The sequence below is a fragment of the Centruroides sculpturatus genome, unplaced genomic scaffold (genome assembly GCF_000671375.1).
Source record: "Centruroides sculpturatus isolate CEXI.00-Female unplaced genomic scaffold, Cexi_2.0 scaffold116, whole genome shotgun sequence".
NCBI classification, from domain to species: domain Eukaryota; kingdom Metazoa; phylum Arthropoda; class Arachnida; order Scorpiones; family Buthidae; genus Centruroides; species Centruroides sculpturatus.
Window position 1 is genome coordinate 985458 of NW_019384401.1, and position 24525 is coordinate 1009982.

Genomic DNA, 24525 nt, shown 5'->3' on the forward strand with positions numbered 1-24525 from the left:
ATTAATGCACAATACTTTTAAAAATGCACTTTTGAATAAAACTCTTGCCTTATCAGTATTCGAAAAGCTTTTGAATATTTTTTAAACTGGTGATTTATAAAACATTAATCAGAAAAGTAAATTTAAAAATTTCAAACCTTTAGGATTATAATCCTTTCTGATAATGACTTGATCAGGTTGAGGAGGAAGTGGTGGTGGCTGTGGAGGAGCTTCTTTTGGTGGTTGTGGTGGTGGACTGTGAGATTTTGGTGGTTTTTCTGAATCATCATCAGAAGAATCTTGTTCCATGTCTTGTATCTAATTTGTGAAAAATTTTCATTAATATCTTATTAGTTAAATTAATTTCAAAATAAATAAATAATAATAAAGTCAAATATTTTGAATACAGTTATAATTTTCAGAATTTACAATTTTATATATGTCAGATGTCATTTTAAAATGTTCAATGTAAGAATTTTTTTCTTAAAAAAAATTATATTTTTCTTTTATTGCTTTCAACTCATCTCTCTTTATTAAAGCAAAACCTTTTTAATATACCTTACAGAAACAATATCTTTTGCATGTATTCACAATTTCATGGAATTTAATAAGTAGTTTGCAAATAGAATGATGATAAACATTTGATTTTTAAAATGAATTGTTATAAAAATTGAATATTTACAAGAATTAGACTTTCTTTTAGTTATTTCTGACTTTAAAAACTGTAAAAAAAATACTCTCTAGATAATTTGTTTCTCTTTCTGTCCTGTGGGCACTAAGAGGGTCTTTTAATCATACCCACAATGGATATGATGAGTGTGTTTGACCAGGCCCACAATAGGGCAGCTAGATGAGGAGCAGGACTGATATATCTAGGACAGACCACCCTGAAAAAAATTACTGGGTTTTTCAACTGCCTGGATTAAAATCTGAGTTCCCAGAGGATTAAGTTGATGCTTTAACAGCCTTGGTCATCCAGCCAGCTCTGAAGATAATCTTATACAGTTTGAACATTTGGGTTGTACAATTTTATTTAAAGAACTTTCTACATAAAGATATGTTTAAAGTAATTTTAGTGAATTCTGAGTTTGTTGAAATGCTCAGATCATAATTTTCTATGTAAATTTATTACAATGAACTTATACTTCTCATTTTATTTATTTATTTTTAATTCCATTTATTCTGATTTCTAGATGAAGAATAATAACAATTTATCAGATGCAATTACCAACTTAATCTGAATTAATTATAAAATCCAGATAATGTCTAATGCATGGCTGATTTATTATAAGTAACATATTGATTGGCTTAAATTATAAATTTATCAATTCTTATCTTTTAATAATGTAATTTGCATTTAGAAATATATAATTTAATGTTTTACTAAAATTTCATCTATGATATCAAAAACTTATAAAATATTCATATTTAAACTGAAGAAAATAGAATAAAATTTATATATTTACATAGAAATAAGAAACAATATCAGTACTTTTTATTTCTGTGATCAGAACTTAAAAACTTAGTCACCTGCTCATTTCTGATGAGTGAGAATCTTTACTTTGAGTAAAAAAATTAAAAACAATTTCAGTTTAATCATTTTCATTTGTAAAATGTCAATTCTACAGCATGTTTCATATCATAAATAATTTATTGTACTTTTCATATCTTATACAATATGACTATTGGAGAATGTTGGACATTACAAATGGTTTGCCAATTATCATATTAATTTTGTTATAATATGGCAATAAGAGAATAGAATATGCATGCATTTATAGTTAGCATATTTACTAGTAGCTAGTCAATCATGACAACAGAGTTAAGAAAAACTTTTTAACTCTGGAAATACTGTCAGGGAAAAGTATAGTAGCAGTGGTGGTCATACTCAATGTCAGAACCATGAGCTATTGTATAGTTTTGATACTGAACCAAATAATCATGGGAGTTAGAAAAAACAATTATAAAATACAATGTTTTATCCAAATAGCAAAATGTATATTCTTAAATTTTTTTATTTAAATTATAGTAAAACCTCAGTTTAGTGCCACTGTTTATCCACTTCTGAAATTGCTAGTAAATCAATAGTAGTACTAAACTGAAGAATCTTAAACAATAATAATTATTACACATTGAATATTACATACAAATAAAAACTTCATTTCTTCACATCCTTTACAACCACAGGAACACAATTAACATTAGCAATCTTTCCTTTGAGGTTCTTTTCTGCTTATGAATATGTAAATTAATTAAATCCCTCTAGCAACAGATTCTGCTCATGTTAATTATGTTCCTGTGATTGTGAAGGATGTATGAAGACTTCAAACTTTTATTTGTATTTAGTTTTTGAATTGTAATATTTTAATATACATTTAATCCTGACCTTTTTCAGTAATAATTATATACAGTAATAGTTTACACACAAGTTTGAATTTATGAAAGTCATGATTAGTGATGACAATATCATTTCCACTGAAAAATCATACATTTATAATTTACAAATACTGAAAGATTCTCTATTTAACATCTTTAGGAAAATACATTAACAAGTATTTGTTGGTGCTTTACAATTGTAGCACTATTTAAGTAGCTGCTATATTGATGTTTAACTGTATTTGTAACATTAATTTAAACATAATCTATTCATCTGTTGGTGTTATTTATTTTAGAAATAGCTAAGAAAATGAACTAAAGAGTCAAGATGAAAATGTCTTTTCAAGTAAAATGAAAAGTTTCTATGACTTTTATGGTGAAAGTTGTGTCGCAAGATGTTCTATTTGTTCAAAAATTCAAAACTTTGGGTAACAGTTTATCTTGGGTAGTGGTTGGCTTCAAAAACCTTTCAAGCACAAAACTTAAATAAAATAAAAGTTTGATGTTCCACAGTTACTTTGCAAAGTTTTAATTCTTTACACATTTAAGCAATCCTCAAATTGTCTTTTATTCAAAAGTATTTCATTAANATGACATATTCATTCACAGATGTTGGAAATTAAATTTTGACACTTCATAATGTAAAATATTTTACTTTTTTGAGATTTTCTAATAATGTATCTAACATCCCCTTTCAACTGGACCATTTTATTGTTCTATAAAAAGTAGACTTCTATTCAAACATTTTTGTCAAGATATGAAAGACATGATTAAATGGAGTCAATTTAGCTTCATTATATTGGAAGAGAAATTTGTTTAAATTATTATTTTTAGCCCCTGAAGATGAGTAATGCAATTGTATAAGACACCTATTATTTAGTCATTATTCTAATTATTAAAAACATTTTAGTAACTTCTATATAATAAATAATCAATTATTGGTTCACAAAATCACAAAATTTAAGATTTAAAAACAAAAAACTGATCATTTTTAATATAAATAAAAAAATATAGCTAATATTAGTCCAAGTACACATATGATGCCTTTGACTTTTAATATTCATTTAGCAAAAAATAACAAAAAAGGATGCTAACACATTTGAAAGTTTAATTATTCTAAGTTAAATAATTTTTATAACAACTAAAGACTACTGTAACTTGCATAATACATATATATTCAAGTATTAATGTCATTTATTCTTACTTTTTATATCTGTACAAGAAATTTTAAGTGTGTACATTTATATGGATATGTACAAGTGAATTCCATAAAATGTTCAAAATTTATGAAAATAACTATGGGTTAGTATTAAGTGTTATAGCATGAGTATTGTTTTGTTGTCATTAATTAACCAGCATTCATAAGGAGATTCGCAATAGCAGCAAGTTAATACACAATCTATAAAAATTACAACTAAAACTTTTTCAGGGAAAACACTGAATTTATATATTTAAAGAAAATAACTTGTAATTTCAAATACCAATTTTAAAACTCTATATTTAAATTTCAAATATCATTTTTGTGAGTAGATTCTAATCCTATTGATTAAAAAAATTAACTCATTCAATACCTGTATATTATCTGGTACAGATTTTTCATTGTTGTTTACTTCTGCGTCACTACCATCATCATCAGATTCTACTTCCATTTCGACTTCTTCCTGATAAAATTAAAGCAAAGAAATACACTTTAGAATAAAAACAAAAAAATTATTACCTATTACATGTTTTATCAGAAAAAAATTTTAATGAATGCAAAAAAATTTGAGTAGTTCTTTAATTATAATGCAAACATAAAAACTACAACCACACAATTATAATGCAAATAAAAGCAAATTATATTAGCATTTTTGCATTAAATTTTAAAGTAAACTATATGTATATTCTTTCATAAAAATTTCCATGTACATGCAAGTTAAGGAAATAAGATGCCTAAATTTTTAAAATATGAAAATTTTAGAAAGTTGCATTTAACACCTGCATTAGAGAGATAGTAAACAGTATTTATTTTCAGCAGAAAATATCTGTACAATTTAAAAATAAATTGATTAATTACCCCTTCTTCCTCGAATCTTTGTTGCGCAAGTACTCTTGTACCAACTTCTTCTGGAGTTGTAGGTGGTGGAAAAAGTCCTGCAATAAACAATTTAATATTTTAGAATTTTTTAAAATATTATTCTATAAACGTATTATATTTCTATTTACCTTGTTCATTTGGTTGATAATCAACAGTTTCCACAACAACAAAATCATGCCAGTCAATTTGAGCATACTGAACTGAAAAATATATGAATTTAAAATTTATAAAAATTCATCATTTATTTCTTTTATATTTCAATTAATATATTTAAATTGGTATTTATGAAACAATATTTTAATTGATTAATTGATATCAGCTTTGCAATAATAATTATAAATATATGCCAATATGCAACCATCATCTTTCCAATAAATAAGCCCTTTTTCCCTATATAGTTGACAACTGTAATGTAAAATTATTACCTCTTTCCCTTTCAGCCTCCTCCTCTTCCCGTCTTTTAATAGCTTCTTGATGTTTAGTCCACTCTACTCTGTATTTTACTTGATCCAATACCTGGTAGAAATAAATATTGAAATAACAAATTGATATTCTAAAATAATTTTGTAAAATTTTCTTACCAATTTTGGTGTGTCAGCTTCCTGTTTCAGTTTGTTTATTAAATCTTTAGGCGGTATCAGAATCTGAAATTAAATTTTCAATTTTAAACTTTAATATTTGCTTTTAAATCTAATTATTATAATTAATAAAATATTTTAATTATTTTCTCTAATATTCTCTAATTATTAAAATAATCTATTTAATTAATATAATTTATGAAATAGCCATGTTATTAACTATTTTATTTAATGAATACAAATTTCTCCTTCCAATATGACATGTTTTTACATACTTTAAAAATATATAAAATAAATTATATATAGATTAATAGAACAATAATCAACATTAAAATGATTAATATTCATTGTTTATCTTCTATCTTCCATTAATCTTGTTTTCCTTTAATAGAGATCACTTTGTTTATTTAATACTCAAAAATATTATTTTAGTTAATTCTAGTAAAGTTACTCCTTCTCACATATTAAAATTCTCACTTTTATTTCATTCCAACATCATATTTTAAATTATTATTGCCATGCAACTTTTTATAATCAACCATTTGTCATGGCAAAATTATAAATTCTTAAATACATTACATCAGAGTAGACAAAGTCTAGACTTAAAATTTTTCATGAATAAAAGAGCAAATAAACATAGATATGATCTGAAACTGAATTGATATTAAATAGCAATTTTTAACACAAAATGACAAACATAAACATTAATCAGTCCAATTAAAAATATTTAAATTTCTGTAATTTCTATTACTTAAAGTAAAATATTTATCAATGATATTTTTTATGATAATTATAAGTTTAATTAAAATAATCAAATATGCTTATTTAAAGATATTAAAACATGAAAGAAATTACCTTGGATGACTAAGTTAATAAAACAACAAATAACTGACTGCTTTCTTTTGGATTTAATCAATGAATATCATAGACCAACAAACTATAGTTCTAAAATGAAAAATAATTATTTGTTGCCAGAGGTAATAACAGTAGCCCATAAAATTCCGAAACAGTTTACACAAAGAAGTGAAAGAGTTAAGCAATTATAAAGTTTTTAAAAGCTTAAAGAAGTCTTTTGTTTCTTTTTTTTGTATTTTTTAGTTTTATTTTGTTTTCTTTGTACTGTTTTCTTATTAAACAATTTAAAAAAGACAAACAGGCCAAAGTGTATTTAAATAAAAAAAAAGTATCAAAGCATCTTAAAAAATGACAATCATTTATCATAGCAAGCATCAGAATATAATCATTTATGTCTTAAATCTAACAAAATAATATGACATATTCATTCACAGATGTTGGAAATTAAATTTTGACACTTCATAATGTAAAATATTTTACTTTTTTGAGATTTTCTAATAATGTATCTAACATCCCCTTTCAACTGGACCATTTTATTGTTCTATAAAAAGTAGACTTCTATTCAAACATTTTTGTCAAGATATGAAAGACATGATTAAATGGAGTCAATTTAGCTTCATTATATTGGAAGAGAAATTTGTTTAAATTATTATTTTTAGCCCCTGAAGATGAGTCTAGTTGGCTTGAAAGTATTTTGGCAGTAAAAAGATATTGATTTTAAGTTTAGTTTCCAAAAAGTTAATTAGTTTAACTTTTATTATTTCTATTGCTGTTTATCTTTTAATACACACTAAATTATCTAATTTTCAAAATTCTCCAAATATATTTATCTAAATATCTACAGAAAATTCATTTATTAAATACTCTAGTAAATAGTAAAAGTTTTTATTTTTGCTCTTCATGAATGATATTGAATACAAGATTACACATGTAAATACAATATTTCTATCTAATATTCAAAAATTTTACCTTTGTATATTGTTCAAGCAAGCTTTTGAAGTAATTGAAAAGACTGTGCTGGGGTCTTAGAAAATCAAATTGATAATTTCTCTGTTCACGATTCATAAGATTCATCAAAAACTGACGTCCGTTACGAGCAACAAACTGTGCTGTAAATTTCACAACATCCCTAAATAAAAAAAATATTAAATCAAAATTTTATAATAAATTATAATAATAAAATATAAAATTAAAATCAAAGTGTAAGAAACTGCATATTTCTCAATAAATATTTTCAATTCATTTCTTACAATCCAGCAATAATTAGAGTTTTTTAGAATATGAGTAAATCTATACAAGTTCTAAAATTGTTTAAACATGTGTACAGATACCTTATTTTAGCTCAAATACATTTATATATCCTATATATTTATAGTAAGACAAAACAAATGCATCTAAAACATCATTCTTCATTTATTTCTGCATCACAAATTCCAATCTTTTTATATAATATTTTAATAATATTTTTTTTTCTGTTATACTGTCATATTTTTTGATTGACAATTTTTAATAATCATTTCTCCAAAATAATTACAAGTTATTTGAAATTTTGTTTTTATAGATTACACTAAAATTTACAATATAAAAAGATTAAATTTTTAAAGATCTCTTAGGCAAATGCAAGCAAATGAAAATATCAATTTTATGAAAAATGTAGAGAAAAATCTAGATGTTACGGATACTTCAGATTAAGGTCAACAGGAAAGCTGAGAAAATATTTTCCCAAAAAGAAAACATTCTTGTTTATTAGTGCTCAGCAGTGAAGAAAAAATTAATATTAATGCACAATACTTTTTATTGTGATTGTTTTTTAATTATTGATTGCTTCAACATATCTCTTAATTTTGAAAAAAAAAAATAATATACTTTTGCTAAATTTTGGAATCTAGCCCTATGTTTTGTACTAGTCCTTTGTTTCATATAGCATAAATTTGCATAACATGGAACTTTTTGGAACCTAACTACCATATTAAACAAGGGATATATGTATATCAATTATTTATTTAGATATTTGTAACTGTTTACTGTAATAAAATAAACTTTTATTATTAAATTATAATTTCCTGATCAATAGTTTCAAAATAATTAAACAAATGAATTATATCATCTTATCTGTTCTGAAAATATTATGGAAATCTCTTGACAATATTTAATGTATATGATTACAATGCTTACTTTAATTAAAAGAAATCATTTTTTTGTTTTGTATTGTAAAAATATGATTGTGTGTAACATCAAAAGTTTAATCTTTTGTATTTGTTAATTTGTTTACTTAAACAAAGTTTGTTTTCTGCTTGCAAAAATGTTTTTTATTTCAGCGTGATAAAATAACATTTTCACTTTGCCTAGAATTACATTATCTTTTACCATATACATCTCTAAAAATAGTGAATAATACTACAGTGAATGTAGTAAATAATAACATTTTAAATCTCTTTAGAATTCTGCAATATAGTGTTTAAAATATCTGCTAAAATTTTAGCATCTACAAACTGATTGAATTTTGTAACTTGTAATTAAAAAAATAAACTAATAAAAATTCATATTTACGCAGATTACTTACAGATCAAGAGCTGATATTGATGGTGGATCATTAATAAACTCAAATTCTGGAGGTGGTTCTTTGGGAATAACGGGCAATTCTGTAATTTTAGCGATCTCAGGAGGTTTTGGAACAGATGCAGTAGGCTATTGTAAAAATAAATTTTAGACTTTAATCATGAAATAATATTAATACATAAAAATTCATTAAAAATATTGTTACTTTGGTAGTAGGCTGAGGAGCAACAGCAGGTTCTGCAACTGAAAAAATTCAATATTTTATAATACAAATAATCATTAATAAGTATTCTATTGCTTCTTGTTCTCTTTATTTCAGTCTTTGGAAGTAATTACTTCATTATCATTAATTCATTGACCACTTACCCGCTCTGCCTTCTTTGAACTCTTTAACTTTATGCTGGTAATATGCATGGTAAGGGTCACCACTGTTTAGAAAATTAAATTTTTTGTTGTTAATTTCATTTTGACGAATACGTGCTTCAAATTCCGGACCTAAGAAAACAGAATAAATTTTAAATTATTATTTAAGACTGCGTAAAAAACAATTTTTTGAACTTTAATTTATATAATTCTTACCATTTCTTGCAACAAAACTTGCAGTTTTATCAACAATATCTGAGTGTAGATGAAGGATAATATTCAATAATTTTATGTTAATAAGTCTTTCAGCATCTTTTATTCTATAGTTCTTAGAACAATTTTTTTACTGAACTGAAAATTTTGATTATTAAGTTTATTTTAAGAAAGATTAATTCAGGTCAAAGGTAAAAGTCAAATTATAAATTATTTTCAATGCAATACATAAAATAGAAACCATAACAATTAACCTTGAATTACTTCCGATAAGTATTTAATAAAACTAACATTTTCAATCTGCATAGGTGACGATCTTTAGATTGACAAGTTCCATAGCTAGATGTGATATCAATAACATCTATGAATAAGATATATTTCAAATTTTTTAAAATTTTAATAAACAATTACATATAGTTTTCTTAGAGAAGATAAAAAAAAGTTTATTATTTTATTTGTAAAGTAAGCTTCTTGACCTTAATTAATTAATTTGCTTAAAAAACTTGGGCATATTCTTTTAATCGGGATTTATTATACTTGTAGTACGGAAGAAAGAAAAAACTTCTAGATTATTTCTGTTTTTCTTTTCATTATGCTCAAATGCATTTCAAATATTTTCTATTCCTCATCAGCAGGTAGGTAAAATTTTTGACACAAATTTACAAGATAAAATATATATAACAATTTTTATAATAAAAAATATTTATATACCAATAATCAAATAAACTTTCCTCCTTATATATTACACAAGCAGTAATATTTCCAAGTTAGCAGTAATACGTCCAGCAGTAATATCAATACTTCATGGTGTATGAAAAATTAAGAACATTTTCTTGTTCTTAATTTAGCTTTAACAAAAATGCTGTAAAAGGTGTGTTCATTAAAAGGCCCAATTAAGCAAAAGATATTTTTAAATTATTATTTTATTGTTTGATAGCATTATTCACATTTTTTCAAGTTCATCAATAAGTTTATGCTTTAAACTTTCTGCATTTATCACACTAATAAGATGTACATTCACACACACTGTTCTGACATTCTCAATTTCCAAACATAATCATCATACATTAGAAAAGTTACTCAGCATGGTTAACTTAGAAAGTTCAGCAGTTAATCAATGAATTTTCATACAAGATCAACAATAACCTAGGCATGGAACAAACAAGGATTTTGAGAATATCCATAAAGAAATAACAAAGAGTATTACAACCAGGTTATAACCTCAGTGTTCAGACTATTTCTATTTGGACAAATCACACCGCAGGAATATACAGTATTCCATTTGAAAATAAAAGATTTGGTGTCAATTTAGGATATATTGGTGCCACATCCTGTTCACTACAAACAAAGCTAAAAGAGCAGTATTTACTATACATTTTATTTGAGATACATGTTATTTTCATTCCTTCAATATAGTCCACCCATCTTAGGATTGATTACCATAGATTTGGTAAATATTTACTGCTGTCATCAAACTTAGTTTTACTGATGTCTGTCACGCCACAGTCTTGTGCAAAAATAACTTTTTCTCTTGATTTAAAGCATTCCCACAAAATGTGGTATGTGAATGCATCTCCTTCCCTTTCATAATGTTCAACATGCAATTTTGCAACTTCATAGTAGTGCCATTTTTGCTGTTCAGTCAAATGACAAGGAACCCAACAAGCTCAATTTTCCTCATCTTTGTAATTTGATCTTTAAGAAATGTAGAACTGTTGTGTGTGCCAGTCCAACTTTAGCAGCAAGTTCTCAAACTTCCCACTTTCTGTCTCCTTTTAGCAGCAATACCACCAATTCCAACTATCATTCATCCACAGGTGGTCTTCCCAACCACACGTTATCACTCATTTATTTCTCATCCTCTTCCAAACCATCATATAATATCTTGCAACAGTTTTTTGCAGTAGACCCTCATCGCCACAAACTTTGCGAAAACCTTTGTAATATTCTTTCACCATTAAACTCCGAGCCACTTCAATCTTTAGCCAAGAACGTCATTCAATATTCAAAACATTACTTAGGCCAGTCATTTCAAACGACTACCGCAGCAACATCTCTCAGTGATTTGGACATCATCAGGTATATACATCAGGCACATTGCATTTTATCACTGCCATACACATATCTCACTTGTCAATATTTCATATTTTTGTGAAATTATTGCATAATTCTCACTGTAAAATTCCAAACCAAGTATATAAATTTTATATGTTACATAAGTTACGTACAGAGTAGACAAAATCTAAAATATTGTAAAAACTTAATTTTAAAATTCAAAAAAATACTAATCTAAAATAATTTATCTATTTAATTTACTTTTATATCAACTTTGTACATAAAATATATTTGAATTATGCAATTCAAATATGTTCTAAAGAATTCATTTTATTTTGATCTTTGTATATTTCGTCGCTCAAAACTAACTAAAACTACATATATTTAATTAACTCAACGTTGACGCCAATTATTAAATCTACATATATTATAAACACAAAATATTTTCAGAAATAAAACGATGCAAAATCAGTGCTAATATTAACAAATAGACAGAACCAATAATTTATTACCAATACTAATCATCACCTTTTATCAAAAAGCTTATCATATTATTTTATGGATTCAAGTGTACACTTCGCACACTTTACTAATATGAAATCTCAATTAACCATTTTCCAATTAATAAAAGTTTTCATTTAGTATAAGCATACACTTATACAAAAAGTAAATTGTATAAAATGTTCAAGTTTGATGCAAGTACTGGACAAGATTTAACTTAATGTTATTATTATTGATATCAATTTTCTAATTCTATACATTTTGTTTATTGATATTAGGAAATATGAGTTAATTTATTAATACATTTTATATTATGTGTCTTTTGTTTTAAGTATTATTTGGGAACTTTTTGTAAGTGCAATTGAAGTGAGGAATAGATAAAAAGGATACTTCTCATTTCTGGAGGGGGATAAATAATTCCAATTGTCAATTTGGACGGTGTCTCCTTTACCGTCTCTTTTTCCTCCACCGCTTCACTTTGAACCTCGACCACTGGAGCCATTTTTATATTATATTATATTATTCGCTTCGATTATAACCTAATTTCTAATAAACACGACTTATGACAAAATGCATTGACCACTAACATAAACCTTTCGTCAAACTGCCAGATGGTTTACGTTTAATTGACGTCATAGCTCAAAATTAGCCCAAATTTTTTTCAAAAGTGGAAACTTTTTGGTACATTCCTTGAAAAAAAGTTAGCGCCAAGAAGAAGGAGACGTTAAAATCGAATCAAAATCTATTAATGACTACAGTAATACGTGTTTGCAATATCGTGAAGTGTAATGAAGGAAAATTTCTTGTGGAAAATGATGCAATTTAAAAAAGTCTTTAGTACCTTTCATGAGTATTTGGTGATATTTTGATATTTTTATTTTTCTTTCCGCCCTGTGGGCACTAAGAGGACCTCTTTTAGCAAACCTATTATGGGTTCGGCCAGATCCACAATTGGGCGGCCGAGCGGTGAGAGATATATCCGGACGGACCCCCCCGAAAAATTCATGGAGATTTTCGAACCGTCCGAATTCTATGTCGAATCTCCCAAAACGGTAGGCTACCACCTTGACCGCTCGGCCGGCGATATTTTGATTAAGGAAGACAGAAAGAGTTGATTTTCCTGAAATTTTATGCAAATAAAAACACAAGTGGAGAGTTGTACTCTGCTGATTACTGATAATTTGTTAACGTTTTTAATTTTTCTGTTCTTGCTGATGTATCTATATCTCCCGTACTGCTAATAGGGATAACGGTCTGTAATACATGGCTCTTTGACTGGCTCTCAAGCAGTGGACAGTGTGTCGCTCAACAGTAAATCGGGATTAAAGCTGTCACCAGTGGTTTGCCACAAAATAACGTAGTTGGGATTGATTTGTTACTAAATCTAATGTGCTGTCAGTTAATACTCTTCATGCTTTCTTTTTTTTTCTTTCATGTATGTGTTCTCATGTATTCACTGTCCCATATTGCCACACAATTAGACCAGAATTGCCCAGATCGATGGAAATTTTGAGAAACGGTCATCCTGCATTCTTCAGCCTAATGATATGACTTTCTCAAACTCCGTCAGCTGTGCGTAATGTCTTTGACTGTATCGACTAGGTATGCCTGGCATTCTACCTCTAAACGACAGGTACACTAAAAATCAAGTACACGGTGAGTCTTCGCGAGCTTTTTTATAAAGTACTGAATATCGATTTCGAGGCACTCGGGTGGCATTGTTTGGATAATTACCATGCCTCAATTAGAGAACATATTTCTTATAAGTGAATAAAGTTAATAGAGAGGTTGCGGCCGATGTTTTCAACGCGAAAACGCTTACGTCATACGTTTAGCGCCGTCTTCCTGTAAGCCTAGAAGTTTGACAATGGCGTTTGGAACGTCAGTGGAATCATGCTTGACGTTCCAGACGCCATTGTCAAACTTCTATGCTTACAGGAAGACGGCGCTAAACGTCCGACGTACACGTTTTCGCGTTGAAAACGTTGGCAGCCACCTCGCTAATATTAAAGTAACTCATATATCAATTTTTTTTCAAAAATAAACAAATTTTTGAGCGACTTCTCATCATGCTCGCAAGCTTTCTCGATTAGTTTTGCATAGTAGACTGAGAAGTCGGAATCCTCTCGAATTCTCATAATGTAATGTTTAAGCCGCCGACAATATGGGTTTGAGCACGACACGATGCAGCTGCTTAAAGTTTTTCAATTCAATTCTTTTATTAAACACCCTGTAGGTGCATTCTCAGTACCGTTTAATACATAGCTGAGAGATATATGCACATTATTTATCAAAATATATTTCGCAGATGAAGAAACCGCTTAACATATTGTAAGTAAACAAAAGACGGCGGAGTAGTACATTATTAGTATAAAGTTACATATCGATANTCGGTTAGAAAAGAGGATATTTTTACATCGACCAGAACGTAAAACCTTAGCTTAGAAAAAAAAACAACAGCGAATTAATTAATTTTACAGTAATTAGAATACTTTTTGATTGAAAAAAAATGATTTTTCAAATATAGAAATTAAGTATTACATCTTTAACGAGACGAGAATTATATTTAAAAAAAAAAAAAGGAGTCGGAAGCGAGTGGTAATCTTAGAAAGAGCTGTACACTTTAATCGACGTCATTTGGAATTTCCGAAGATGTCATCCACGTAAAGAAGGATTACGAGGTAGCAAGTAATAAGTAAAAGTTGTAAAAACCGAGGTAATATCTAGTTAATATCTTTAATTACGTCTCCGTTGTTGGACCTTAGTTACAGGTTTTGTAGCGGGGGCATAAGAAACAAGGCGTAAAATAACTTTTGACACCGGCGTTGACAATGTCGCGCCGTTTGTTAAGGCTACGATGCCAACTATCTGGTTAATTAATGTAATGAATTCCGAAGTGTACACCGTACAGCTTACGATAAAAACCTTTGTGAAGTGTACATCGAGGGATTTGTGTGACGTCATTAGTAATCTGTGTTCTGGGAAAAATATTCTCTTCGGTTACTTACGCGCCTTTAAAGAAGGCCACAACGTACTCCCTCGGGTTCTCTATTGTTTTATAATAACCTGATTTAGGGTATTAATGAGCAATCGACCGTTTGTTTAAGAAGTGTTGGCACCCGTTTGTGCTCTTGTTAATTCGAGTACGTTATTTGCAATCTGTTTCCTCTTCGTGATTGTGCAGTCTATTTTGAAATTTTTTTTCTTTTTTAGAAAAATGCGCGTTCATTTTTCTGACTGAATCTAAAATGTATGGAAATTTATGAATATTCTGTTTCTAATAAAACGAATTTTAATCGAAATTCGTGTTCTTTTTTTTTTGTGTGCGTTATTGTATTGAAGCGCGAATCAGATTTCAATATGGAACTTTTGTAGAGAGAATAATAATTTTTTTGATTTTTATAAATTAATATGTTTTTTTATATATAAATTTAAAAGTTTTATAGGTATATTTAATGCTGAAACATACAAATATGTAAAAATATTACTTAAATTGGGATATATCTGCTTTTCAAAGGAAGGGAGAGACTCTACAACACATCGAATATTGTTGGTGTGAAACGTGAACATGTACATTTGCACGTGTTCCTTTCTACTTCACTTCACTTGTGAAGGAATCAATTTGAATATTCTTTCAACAACAAAGGATGCAAGCGAAAATGTACCTTCACTTGTGATATCAAAGATCTTCGTGCTGAAAACAGAACGGATACGATTTCATAAGTAAAACCACCTTAAAATGTAGTTTTATAGTAGTTTTTATTATCCTTTGAAAAAATACATGGAAATAAATAGTTGCATAAATATGTCTCAACAAAATGCCGTTAAGCATAGAGATGTCTGTATATCTGCCACGAGATTAAGGATTGGATGGGCCTTTAAATTGGCACGTAATCGAGAGGATGCTCGGCGGAGGAGGGTGAGTATTTATTTTAAACAACTGGTTTTTCTCCTCGTCATCGCCTGCGGGCCAACCTCTCGGCATAACAACGTGTTGAATTTTTTTTTTTTTTTTTTTTTNGCTTACGATAAAAACCTTTGTGAAGTGTACATCGAGGGATTTGTGTGACGTCATTAGTAATCTGTGTTCTGGGAAAAATATTCTCTTCGGTTACTTACGCGCCTTTAAAGAAGGCCACAACGTACTCCCTCGGGTTCTCTATTGTTTTATAATAACCTGATTTAGGGTATTAATGAGCAATCGACCGTTTGTTTAAGAAGTGTTGGCACCCGTTTGTGCTCTTGTTAATTCGAGTACGTTATTTGCAATCTGTTTCCTCTTCGTGATTGTGCAGTCTATTTTGAAATTTTTTTTCTTTTTTAGAAAAATGCGCGTTCATTTTTCTGACTGAATCTAAAATGTATGGAAATTTATGAATATTCTGTTTCTAATAAAACGAATTTTAATCGAAATTCGTGTTCTTTTTTTTTGTGTGCGTTATTGTATTGAAGCGCGAATCAGATTTCAATATGGAACTTTTGTAGAGAGAATAATAATTTTTTTGATTTTTATAAATTAATATGTTTTTTTATATATAAATTTAAAAGTTTTATAGGTATATTTAATGCTGAAACATACAAATATGTAAAAATATTACTTAAATTGGGATATATCTGCTTTTCAAAGGAAGGGAGAGACTCTACAACACATCGAATATTGTTGGTGTGAAACGTGAACATGTACATTTGCACGTGTTCCTTTCTACTTCACTTCACTTGTGAAGGAATCAATTTGAATATTCTTTCAACAACAAAGGATGCAAGCGAAAATGTACCTTCACTTGTGATATCAAAGATCTTCGTGCTGAAAACAGAACGGATACGATTTCATAAGTAAAACCACCTTAAAATGTAGTTTTATAGTAGTTTTTATTATCCTTTGAAAAAATACATGGAAATAAATAGTTGCATAAATATGTCTCAACAAAATGCCGTTAAGCATAGAGATGTCTGTATATCTGCCACGAGATTAAGGATTGGATGGGCCTTTAAATTGGCACGTAATCGAGAGGATGCTCGGCGGAGGAGGGTGAGTATTTATTTTAAACAACTGGTTTTTCTCCTCGTCATCGCCTGCGGGCCAACCTCTCGGCATAACAACGTGTTGAATTTTTTTTTTTTTTTTTTTTTGCTATTCTGTGAATTCTACGATCTGTGCATTTGGTGGTTTTTCTCTGTCTGCAAAACTCACCAAAAAAGCTGTATTTTCTTTTTTTTTTTTTTTTTTTGGCACTGTAAGGTGTGGTACTAACACTTCTAAGTGATCGGTCAGACCATGAGGGAGAACATCACATTGAGTTTGTATCATATAGAGTAATAGAGACATTATTAAAAATCATTCTGTGACAATAAAAAATAGACACAAACACTTAAACTGGTCTTTTTTGACTAAATACAAATATTATCGTACATCGTAATTATTATTATTTATTTTTTATTGCACGTATTTGATATTTGGTATAAAATGAAGGCTAGTATTTTAAAAACTAGTCAACAATTTTTTTTATCTTCTTCNTAATAAAATAAACTTTTATTAAATTATAATTTCCTGATCAATAGTTTCAAAATAATTAAACAAATGAATTATATCATCTTATCTGTTCTGAAAATATCATGGAAATCTCTTGACAATATTTAATGTATATGATTACAATGCTTACTTTAATTAAAAGAAATCATTTTTTTGTTTTGTATTGTAAAAATATGATTGTGTGTAACATCAAAAGTTTAATCTTTTGTATTTGTTAATTTGTTTACTTAAACAAAGTTTGTTTTCTGCTTGCAAAAATTTTTTTTATTTCAGCGTGATAAAATAACATTTTCACTTTGCCTAGAATTACATTATCTTTTACCATATACATCTCTAAAAATAGTGAATAATACTACAGTGAATGTAGTAAATAATAACATTTTAAATCTCTTTAGAATTCTGCAATATAGTGTTTAAAATATCTGCTAAAATTTTAGCATCTACAAACTGATTGAATGTTCCTGTTTCTTGAAGATATTATTAACCTAACCTACGGTAACATTACCTTTTACATTTTATACTAAGATTATATAACACTAAAATTAAGTAATCCTTAATTAGAAAATAGAACTTTATATTATGGCAACCTGTAATTAAAAAAATAAACTAATAAAAATTCATACTTATGCAGATTACTTACAGATCAAGAGCTGATATTGATGGTGGATCATTAATAAACTCAAATTCTGGAGGTGGTTCTTTGGGAATAACAGGCAATTCTGTAATTTTAGCGATCTCAGGAGGTTTTGGAACAGACGCAGTAGGCTATTGTAAAAATAAATTTTAGACTTTAATCATGAAATAATATTAATACATAAAAATTCATTAAAAATAATGTTACTTTGGTAGTAGGCTGAGGAGCAACAGCAGGTTCTGCAACTGAAAAAATTCAATATTTTATAATACAAATAATCATTACTAAGTATTCTATTACTTCTCATTCTCTTTATTTCAGTCTTTGGAAGTAATTACTTCATTATCATTAATTCATTGACCACTTACCTGCTCTGCCTTCTTTGAACTCTTTAACTTTATGCTGGTAATATGCATGGTAAGGATCACCACTGTTTAGAAAATTAAATTTTTTGTTGTTAATTTCATTTTGACGAATACGTGCTTCAAATTCCGGACCTAAGAAAACAGAATATATTTTAAATTATTATTTAAGACTGCGTAAAAAACAATTTTTTGAACTTTAATTTATATAATTCTTACCATTTCTTGCAACGAAACTTGCAGTTTTATCAACAATATCTGAGTGTAGATGAAGGATAATATTCAATAATTTTATGTTAATAAGTCTTTCAGCATCTTTTATTCTATAGTTCTTAGAACAATTTTTTTACTGAACTGAAAATTTTGATTATTAAGTTTATTTTAAGAAAGATTAATTCAGGTCAAAGGTAAAAGTCAAATTATAAATTATTTTCAATGCAATACATAAAATAGAAACCATAACAATTAACCTTGAATTACTTCCGATAAGTATTTAATAAAACTAACATTTTCAATCTGCATAGGTGACGATCTTTAGATTGACAAGTTCCATAGCTAGATGTGATATCAATAACATCTATGAATAAGATATATTTCAAATTTTTTAAAATTTTAATAAACAATTACATATAGTTTTCTTAGAGAAGATAAAAAAAAGTTTATTATTTTATTTGTAAAGTAAGCTTCTTGACCTTAATTAATTAATTTGCTTAAAAAACTTGGGCATATTCTTTTAATCGGGATTTATTATACTTGTAGTACGGAAGAAAGAAAAAACTTCTAGATTATTTCTGTTTTTCTTTTCATTATGCTCAAATGCATTTCAAATATTTTCTATTCCTCATCAGCAGGTAGGTAAAATTTTTGACACAAATTTACAAGATAAAATATATATAACAATTTTTATAATAAAAAATATTTATATACCAATAATCAAATAAACTTTCCTCCTTATATATTACACAAGCAGTAATATTTCCAAGTTAGCAGTAATACGTCCAGCAGTAATATCAATACTTCATGGTGTATGAAAAATTAAGAACATTTTCTTGTTCTTAATTTAGCTTTAACAAAAATGCTGTAAAAGGTGTGTTCATTAAAAGGCCCAATTAAGCAAAAGATATTTTTAAATTATTATTTTATTGTTTGATAGCATTATTCACATTTTTTCAAGTTCATCAATAAGTTTATGCTTTAAACTTTCTGCATTTATCACACTAATAAGATGTACATTCACACACACTGTTCTGACATTCTCAATTTCCAAACATAATCATCATACATTAGAAAAGTTACTCAGCATGGTTAACTTAGAAAGTTCAGCAGTTAATCAATGAATTTTCATACAAGATCAACAATAACCTAGGCATGGAACAAACAAGGATTTTGAGAATATCCATAAAGAAATAACAAAGAGTATTACAACCAGGTTATAACCTCAGTGTTCAGACTATTTCTATTTGGACAAATCACACCGCAGGAATATACAGTATTCCATTTGAAAATAAAAGATTTGGTGTCAATTTAGGATATATTGGTGCCACATCCTGTTCACTACAAACAAAGCTAAAAGAGCAGTATTTACTATACATTTTATTTGAGATACATGTTATTTTCATTCCTTCAATATAGTCCACCCATCTTAGGATTGATTACCATAGATTTGGTAAATATTTACTGCTGTCATCAAACTTAGTTTTACTGATGTCTGTCACGCCACAGTCTTGTGCAAAAATAACTTTTTCTCTTGATTTAAAGCATTCCCACAAAATGTGGTATGTGAATGCATCTCCTTCCCTTTCATAATGTTCAACATGCAATTTTGCAACTTCATAGTAGTGCCATTTTTGCTGTTCAGTCAAATGACAAGGAACCCAACAAGCTCAATTTTCCTCATCTTTGTAATTTGATCTTTAAGAAATGTAGAACTGTTGTGTGTGCCAGTCCAACTTTAGCAGCAAGTTCTCAAACTTCCCACTTTCTGTCTCCTTTTAGCAGCAATACCACCAATTCCAACTATCATTCATCCACAGGTGGTCTTCCCAACCACACGTTATCACTCATTTATTTCTCATCCTCTTCCAAACCATCATATAATATCTTGCAACAGTTTTTTGCAGTAGACCATCATCGCCACAAACTTTGCGAAAACCTTTGTAATATTCTTTCACCATTAAACTCCGAGCCACTTCAATCTTTAGCCAAGAACGTCATTCAATATTCAAAACATTACTTAGGCCAGTCATTTCAAACGACTACCGCAGCAACATCTCTCAGTGATTTGGACATCATCAGGTATATACATCAGGCACATTGCATTTTATCACTGCCATACACATATCTCACTTGTCAATATTTCATATTTTTGTGAAATTATTGCATAATTCTCACTGTAAAATTCCAAACCAAGTATATAAATTTTATATGTTACATAAGTTACGTACAGAGTAGACAAAATCTAAAATATTGTAAAAACTTAATTTTAAAATTCAAAAAAATACTAATCTAAAATAATTTATCTATTTAATTTACTTTTATATCAACTTTGTACATAAAATATATTTGAATTATGCAATTCAAATATGTTCTAAAGAATTCATTTTATTTTGATCTTTGTATATTTCGTCGCTCAAAACTAACTAAAACTACATATATTTAATTAACTCAACGTTGACGCCAATTATTAAATCTACATATATTATAAACACAAAATATTTTCAGAAATAAAACGATGCAAAATCAGTGCTAATATTAACAAATAGACAGAACCAATAATTTATTACCAATACTAATCATCACCTTTTATCAAAAAGCTTATCATATTATTTTATGGATTCAAGTGTACACTTCGCACACTTTACTAATATGAAATCTCAATTAACCATTTTCCAATTAATAAAAGTTTTCATTTAGTATAAGCATACACTTATACAAAAAGTAAATTGTATAAAATGTTCAAGTTTGATGCAAGTACTGGACAAGATTTAACTTAATGTTATTATTATTGATATCAATTTTCTAATTCTATACATTTTGTTTATTGATATTAGGAAATATGAGTTAATTTATTAATACATTTTATATTATGTGTCTTTTGTTTTAAGTATTATTTGGGAACTTTTTGTAAGTGCAATTGAAGTGAGGAATAGATAAAAAGGATACTTCTCATTTCTGGAGGGGGATAAATAATTCCAATTGTCAATTTGGACGGTGTCTCCTTTACCGTCTCTTTTTCCTCCACCGCTTCACTTTGAACCTCGACCACTGGAGCCATTTTTATATTATATTATATTATTCGCTTCGATTATAACCTAATTTCTAATAAACACGACTTATGACAAAATGCGTTGACCACTAACATAAACCTTTCGTCAAACTGCCAGATGGTTTACGTTTAATTGACGTCATAGCTCAAAATTAGCCCAAATTTTTTTCAAAAGTGGAAACTTTTTGGTACATTCCTTGAAAAAAAGTTAGCGCCAAGAAGAAGGAGACGTTAAAATCGAATCAAAATCTATTAATGACTACAGTAATACGTGTTTGCAATATCGTGAAGTGTAATGAAGGAAAATTTCTTGTGGAAAATGATGCAATTTAAAAAAGTCTTTAGTACCTTTCATGAGTATTTGGTGATATTTTGATATTTTTATTTTTCTTTCCGCCCTGTGGGCACTAAGAGGGCCTCTTTTAGCAAACCTATTATGGGTTCGGCCAGATCCACAATTGGGCGGCCGAGCGGTGAGAGATATATCCGGACGGACCCCCCCGAAAAATTCATGGAGATTTTCGAACCGTCCGAATTCTATGTCGAATCTCCCAAAACGGTAGGCTACCACCTTGACCGCTCGGCCGGCGATATTTTGATTAAGGAAGACAGAAAGAGTTGATTTTCCTGAAATTTTATGCAAATAAAAACACAAGTGGAGAGTTGTACTCTGCTGATTACTGATAATTTGTTAACGTTTTTAATTTTTCTGTTCTTGCTGATGTATCTATATCTCCCGTACTGCTAATAGGGATAACGGTCTGTAATACATGGCTCTTTGACTGGCTCTCAAGCAGTGGACAGTGTGTCGCTCAACAGTAAATCGGGATTAAAGCTGTCACCAGTGGTTTGCCACAAAATAACGTAGTTGGGATTGATTTGTTACTAAATCTAATGTGCTGTCAGTTAATACTCTTCATGCTTTCTTTTTTTTTCTTTCATGTATGTGTTCTCATGTATTCACTGTCCCATATTGCCACACAATTAGACCAGAATTGCCCAGATCGATGGAAATTTTGAGAAACGGTCATCCTGCATTCTTCAGCCTAATGATATGACTTTCTCAAACTCCGTCAGCTGTGCGTAATGTCTTTGACTGTATCGACTAGGTATGCCTGGCATTCTACCTCTAAACGACAGGTACACTAAAAATCAAGTACACGGTGAGTCTTCGCGAGCTTTTTTATAAAGTACTGAATATCGATTTCGAGGCACTCGGGTGGCATTGTTTGGATAATTACCATGCCTCAATTAGAGAACATATTTCTTATAAGTGAATAAAGTTAATAGAGAGGTTGCGGCCGATGTTTTCAACGCGAAAACGCTTACGTCATACGTTTAGCGCCGTCTTCCTGTAAGCCTAGAAGTTTGACAATGGCGTTTGGAACGTCAGTGGAATCATGCTTGACGTTCCAGACGCCATTGTCAAACTTCTATGCTTACAGGAAGACGGCGCTAAACGTCCGACGTACACGTTTTCGCGTTGAAAACGTTGGCAGCCACCTCGCTAATATTAAAGTAACTCATATATCAATTTTTTTTTTCAAAAATAAACAAATTTTTGAGCGACTTCTCATTAACAAAAACACATGCTCGCAAGCTTTCTCGATTAGTTTTGCATAGTAGACTGAGAAGTCGGAATCCTCTCGAATTCTCATAATGTAATGTTTAAGCCGCCGACAATATGGGTTTGAGCACGACACGATGCAGCTGCTTAAAGTTTATGTAAATTCAGCTTACAAGAGTCTTTTTTTCAGGCTGATCGTGGATTCGGTCAGGACGACAATAAGGCGACCCAATGGTGAGGGCCGACATATCCGAAACAGATCACTCCCGAAAAATTGCTGGGATTTTTCAACTTACCCGGATTCGATCCCGGGTTTCTGAGAGCGATAGGATCTGTCTCGGATATAAAGAGGCCCTTTTACTGCCCTATGGGCACTAAAAGGGCCTCTTTTAGTAAGTCCATTATTAGTTTGGCCAAGCTCATAACGACACTGATATATGGCTTTCCGTTTGTATCCGTAAAACTCAAGTCTTTTTCTCATAATAATTTGTATATTGAATTGGCAGAGAAAAAGAAAATGATATGCGATTATTTTCATGCCATGATATTTTACGACTTAATCACCAGGAATGCCTTAACTATTACAAGACGCTTTCCCAAATGTTTTTTTTTTTTTTTCACAAAAACGGTCTACGAGTGGTTCGTTGAATTTTATCGCGGCAACGTTCCTGAAAACAGGCGCGATTATCTTGAAGAAAGACTTCTTGGCGGCGATTATCATTGAAGAGAGCATTGTTTATATGGAGTCATTAGTGAGAAACAATTAGTGAGGTATTTTTTCATTCTTTTATTGTTATTATTATTTTGAATTTTTGCGCCCCTAGGTCCGGCCTAGTGAGCCTAATAGGAAATCCTAATGGTTATACACCGGTCTGGGCCGGCATTAACACATGGGCAAACTGGACATTTGCCCAGAACGGAAAATTTTCAATAATGATGGAACAGTGAAACCATCGTAGTAATGTAAGTGAAATTAAAATTTCTTTCCACTTCTAACAGGTATGGCATTTTAAAACAAATTTTTGTCGTTTTATTTAGGGGATAAGGGGTGTCAAATGCACGTTTTGTCCAGGCGGCATAAACTCTAGCGCCGACCCTGACACCGGTATATCTTTCAGCGGGATTTTTATCTGTAATCTGTATCTATAAATGTTAAATTGTTGCTATTATCCTTTCATATTAAAAGTTCTACTGAAATGCTTTCAATAGAGCATATTTAACACAGTGTTTCTACTAAAGTATAACTATTTAAATGATTGACGTGTGATTATTGATCAAAATATTTTCGCATTATTTTCAAATAGGAAATTTTTTTGAGAATCTTTAGGACATTATTCTACTAATACTTCCTACCCCCTGTCACAAGAGGTTATTCGGCAAATATTTCCAATTGTTTAAAAAACTTGGGAAAATGCAATGTATCTATTGACAAGTATATCTTTTGGAAACACATGGTTTGATGGTTAATATACGAGTTGATCCGAAAAGTAATACAGTAATTATTAATTGCCACTGATCAGTAATCACATCATTTAATAAATGGTGAAGAAAAGCCCTTCACTTACATTGATGACAACTTTATCTTCTTTGACCATGTGATAGCAAGTAATT

General features: G+C 29.1%; 2 protein-coding genes across 2 annotated transcripts in view; both read right to left on the minus strand.

Moving 5' to 3' along the window:
- LOC111618657 (splicing factor 3A subunit 1-like) overlaps positions 1-12137 on the minus strand; it is a 25513-nt gene extending 13376 nt beyond the window's left edge. The window contains exons 1-12 of the mRNA XM_023360212.1: positions 11947-12137; positions 9004-9042; positions 8791-8919; positions 8630-8667; positions 8429-8553; positions 6835-6994; positions 5014-5076; positions 4858-4948; positions 4561-4632; positions 4412-4488; positions 3927-4016; positions 138-297 (exon numbers count right to left, since the gene is read on the minus strand). Of these exons, the coding sequence (XP_023215980.1) occupies positions 138-297; positions 3927-4016; positions 4412-4488; positions 4561-4632; positions 4858-4948; positions 5014-5076; positions 6835-6994; positions 8429-8553; positions 8630-8667; positions 8791-8919; positions 9004-9042; positions 11947-12058 (1156 nt within the window). The 5' untranslated portion in view covers positions 12059-12137. The remainder of the gene's footprint in view (positions 1-137; positions 298-3926; positions 4017-4411; positions 4489-4560; positions 4633-4857; positions 4949-5013; positions 5077-6834; positions 6995-8428; positions 8554-8629; positions 8668-8790; positions 8920-9003; positions 9043-11946) is intronic.
- A 5526-nt stretch (positions 12138-17663) lies between these two features.
- Positions 17664-21571, minus strand: LOC111618658 (splicing factor 3A subunit 1-like). The gene is made up of 6 exons (XM_023360214.1): positions 21245-21571; positions 18302-18340; positions 18089-18217; positions 17928-17965; positions 17727-17851; positions 17664-17673 (listed from the first exon to the last, which is right to left on the minus strand). The coding sequence occupies exons 1-6, from the start codon at positions 21354-21356 to the stop codon at positions 17664-17666; spliced, it is 453 nt and encodes a 150-aa protein (XP_023215982.1). The 5' UTR covers positions 21357-21571.
- Between the last annotated feature and the right edge of the window lie 2954 nt (positions 21572-24525).

Bases quoted from the DNA above. Each gene is read 5' to 3' on its own strand.
- LOC111618658 (XM_023360214.1), bottom strand. From the start codon at position 21,356: ATGGCTCCAGTGGTCGAGGTTCAAAGTGAAGCGGTGGAGGAAAAAGAG. The intron at 17,966-18,088 runs GTAAGTGGTCAA...GAATTTTTTCAG, and splicing joins GTTCAAAGAAGGCAGAGCAG to TTGCAGAACCTGCTGTTGCT. The intron at 17,852-17,927 runs GTAACATTATTT...TTTTTACAATAG, and splicing joins CTCCTCAGCCTACTACCAAA to CCTACTGCGTCTGTTCCAAA.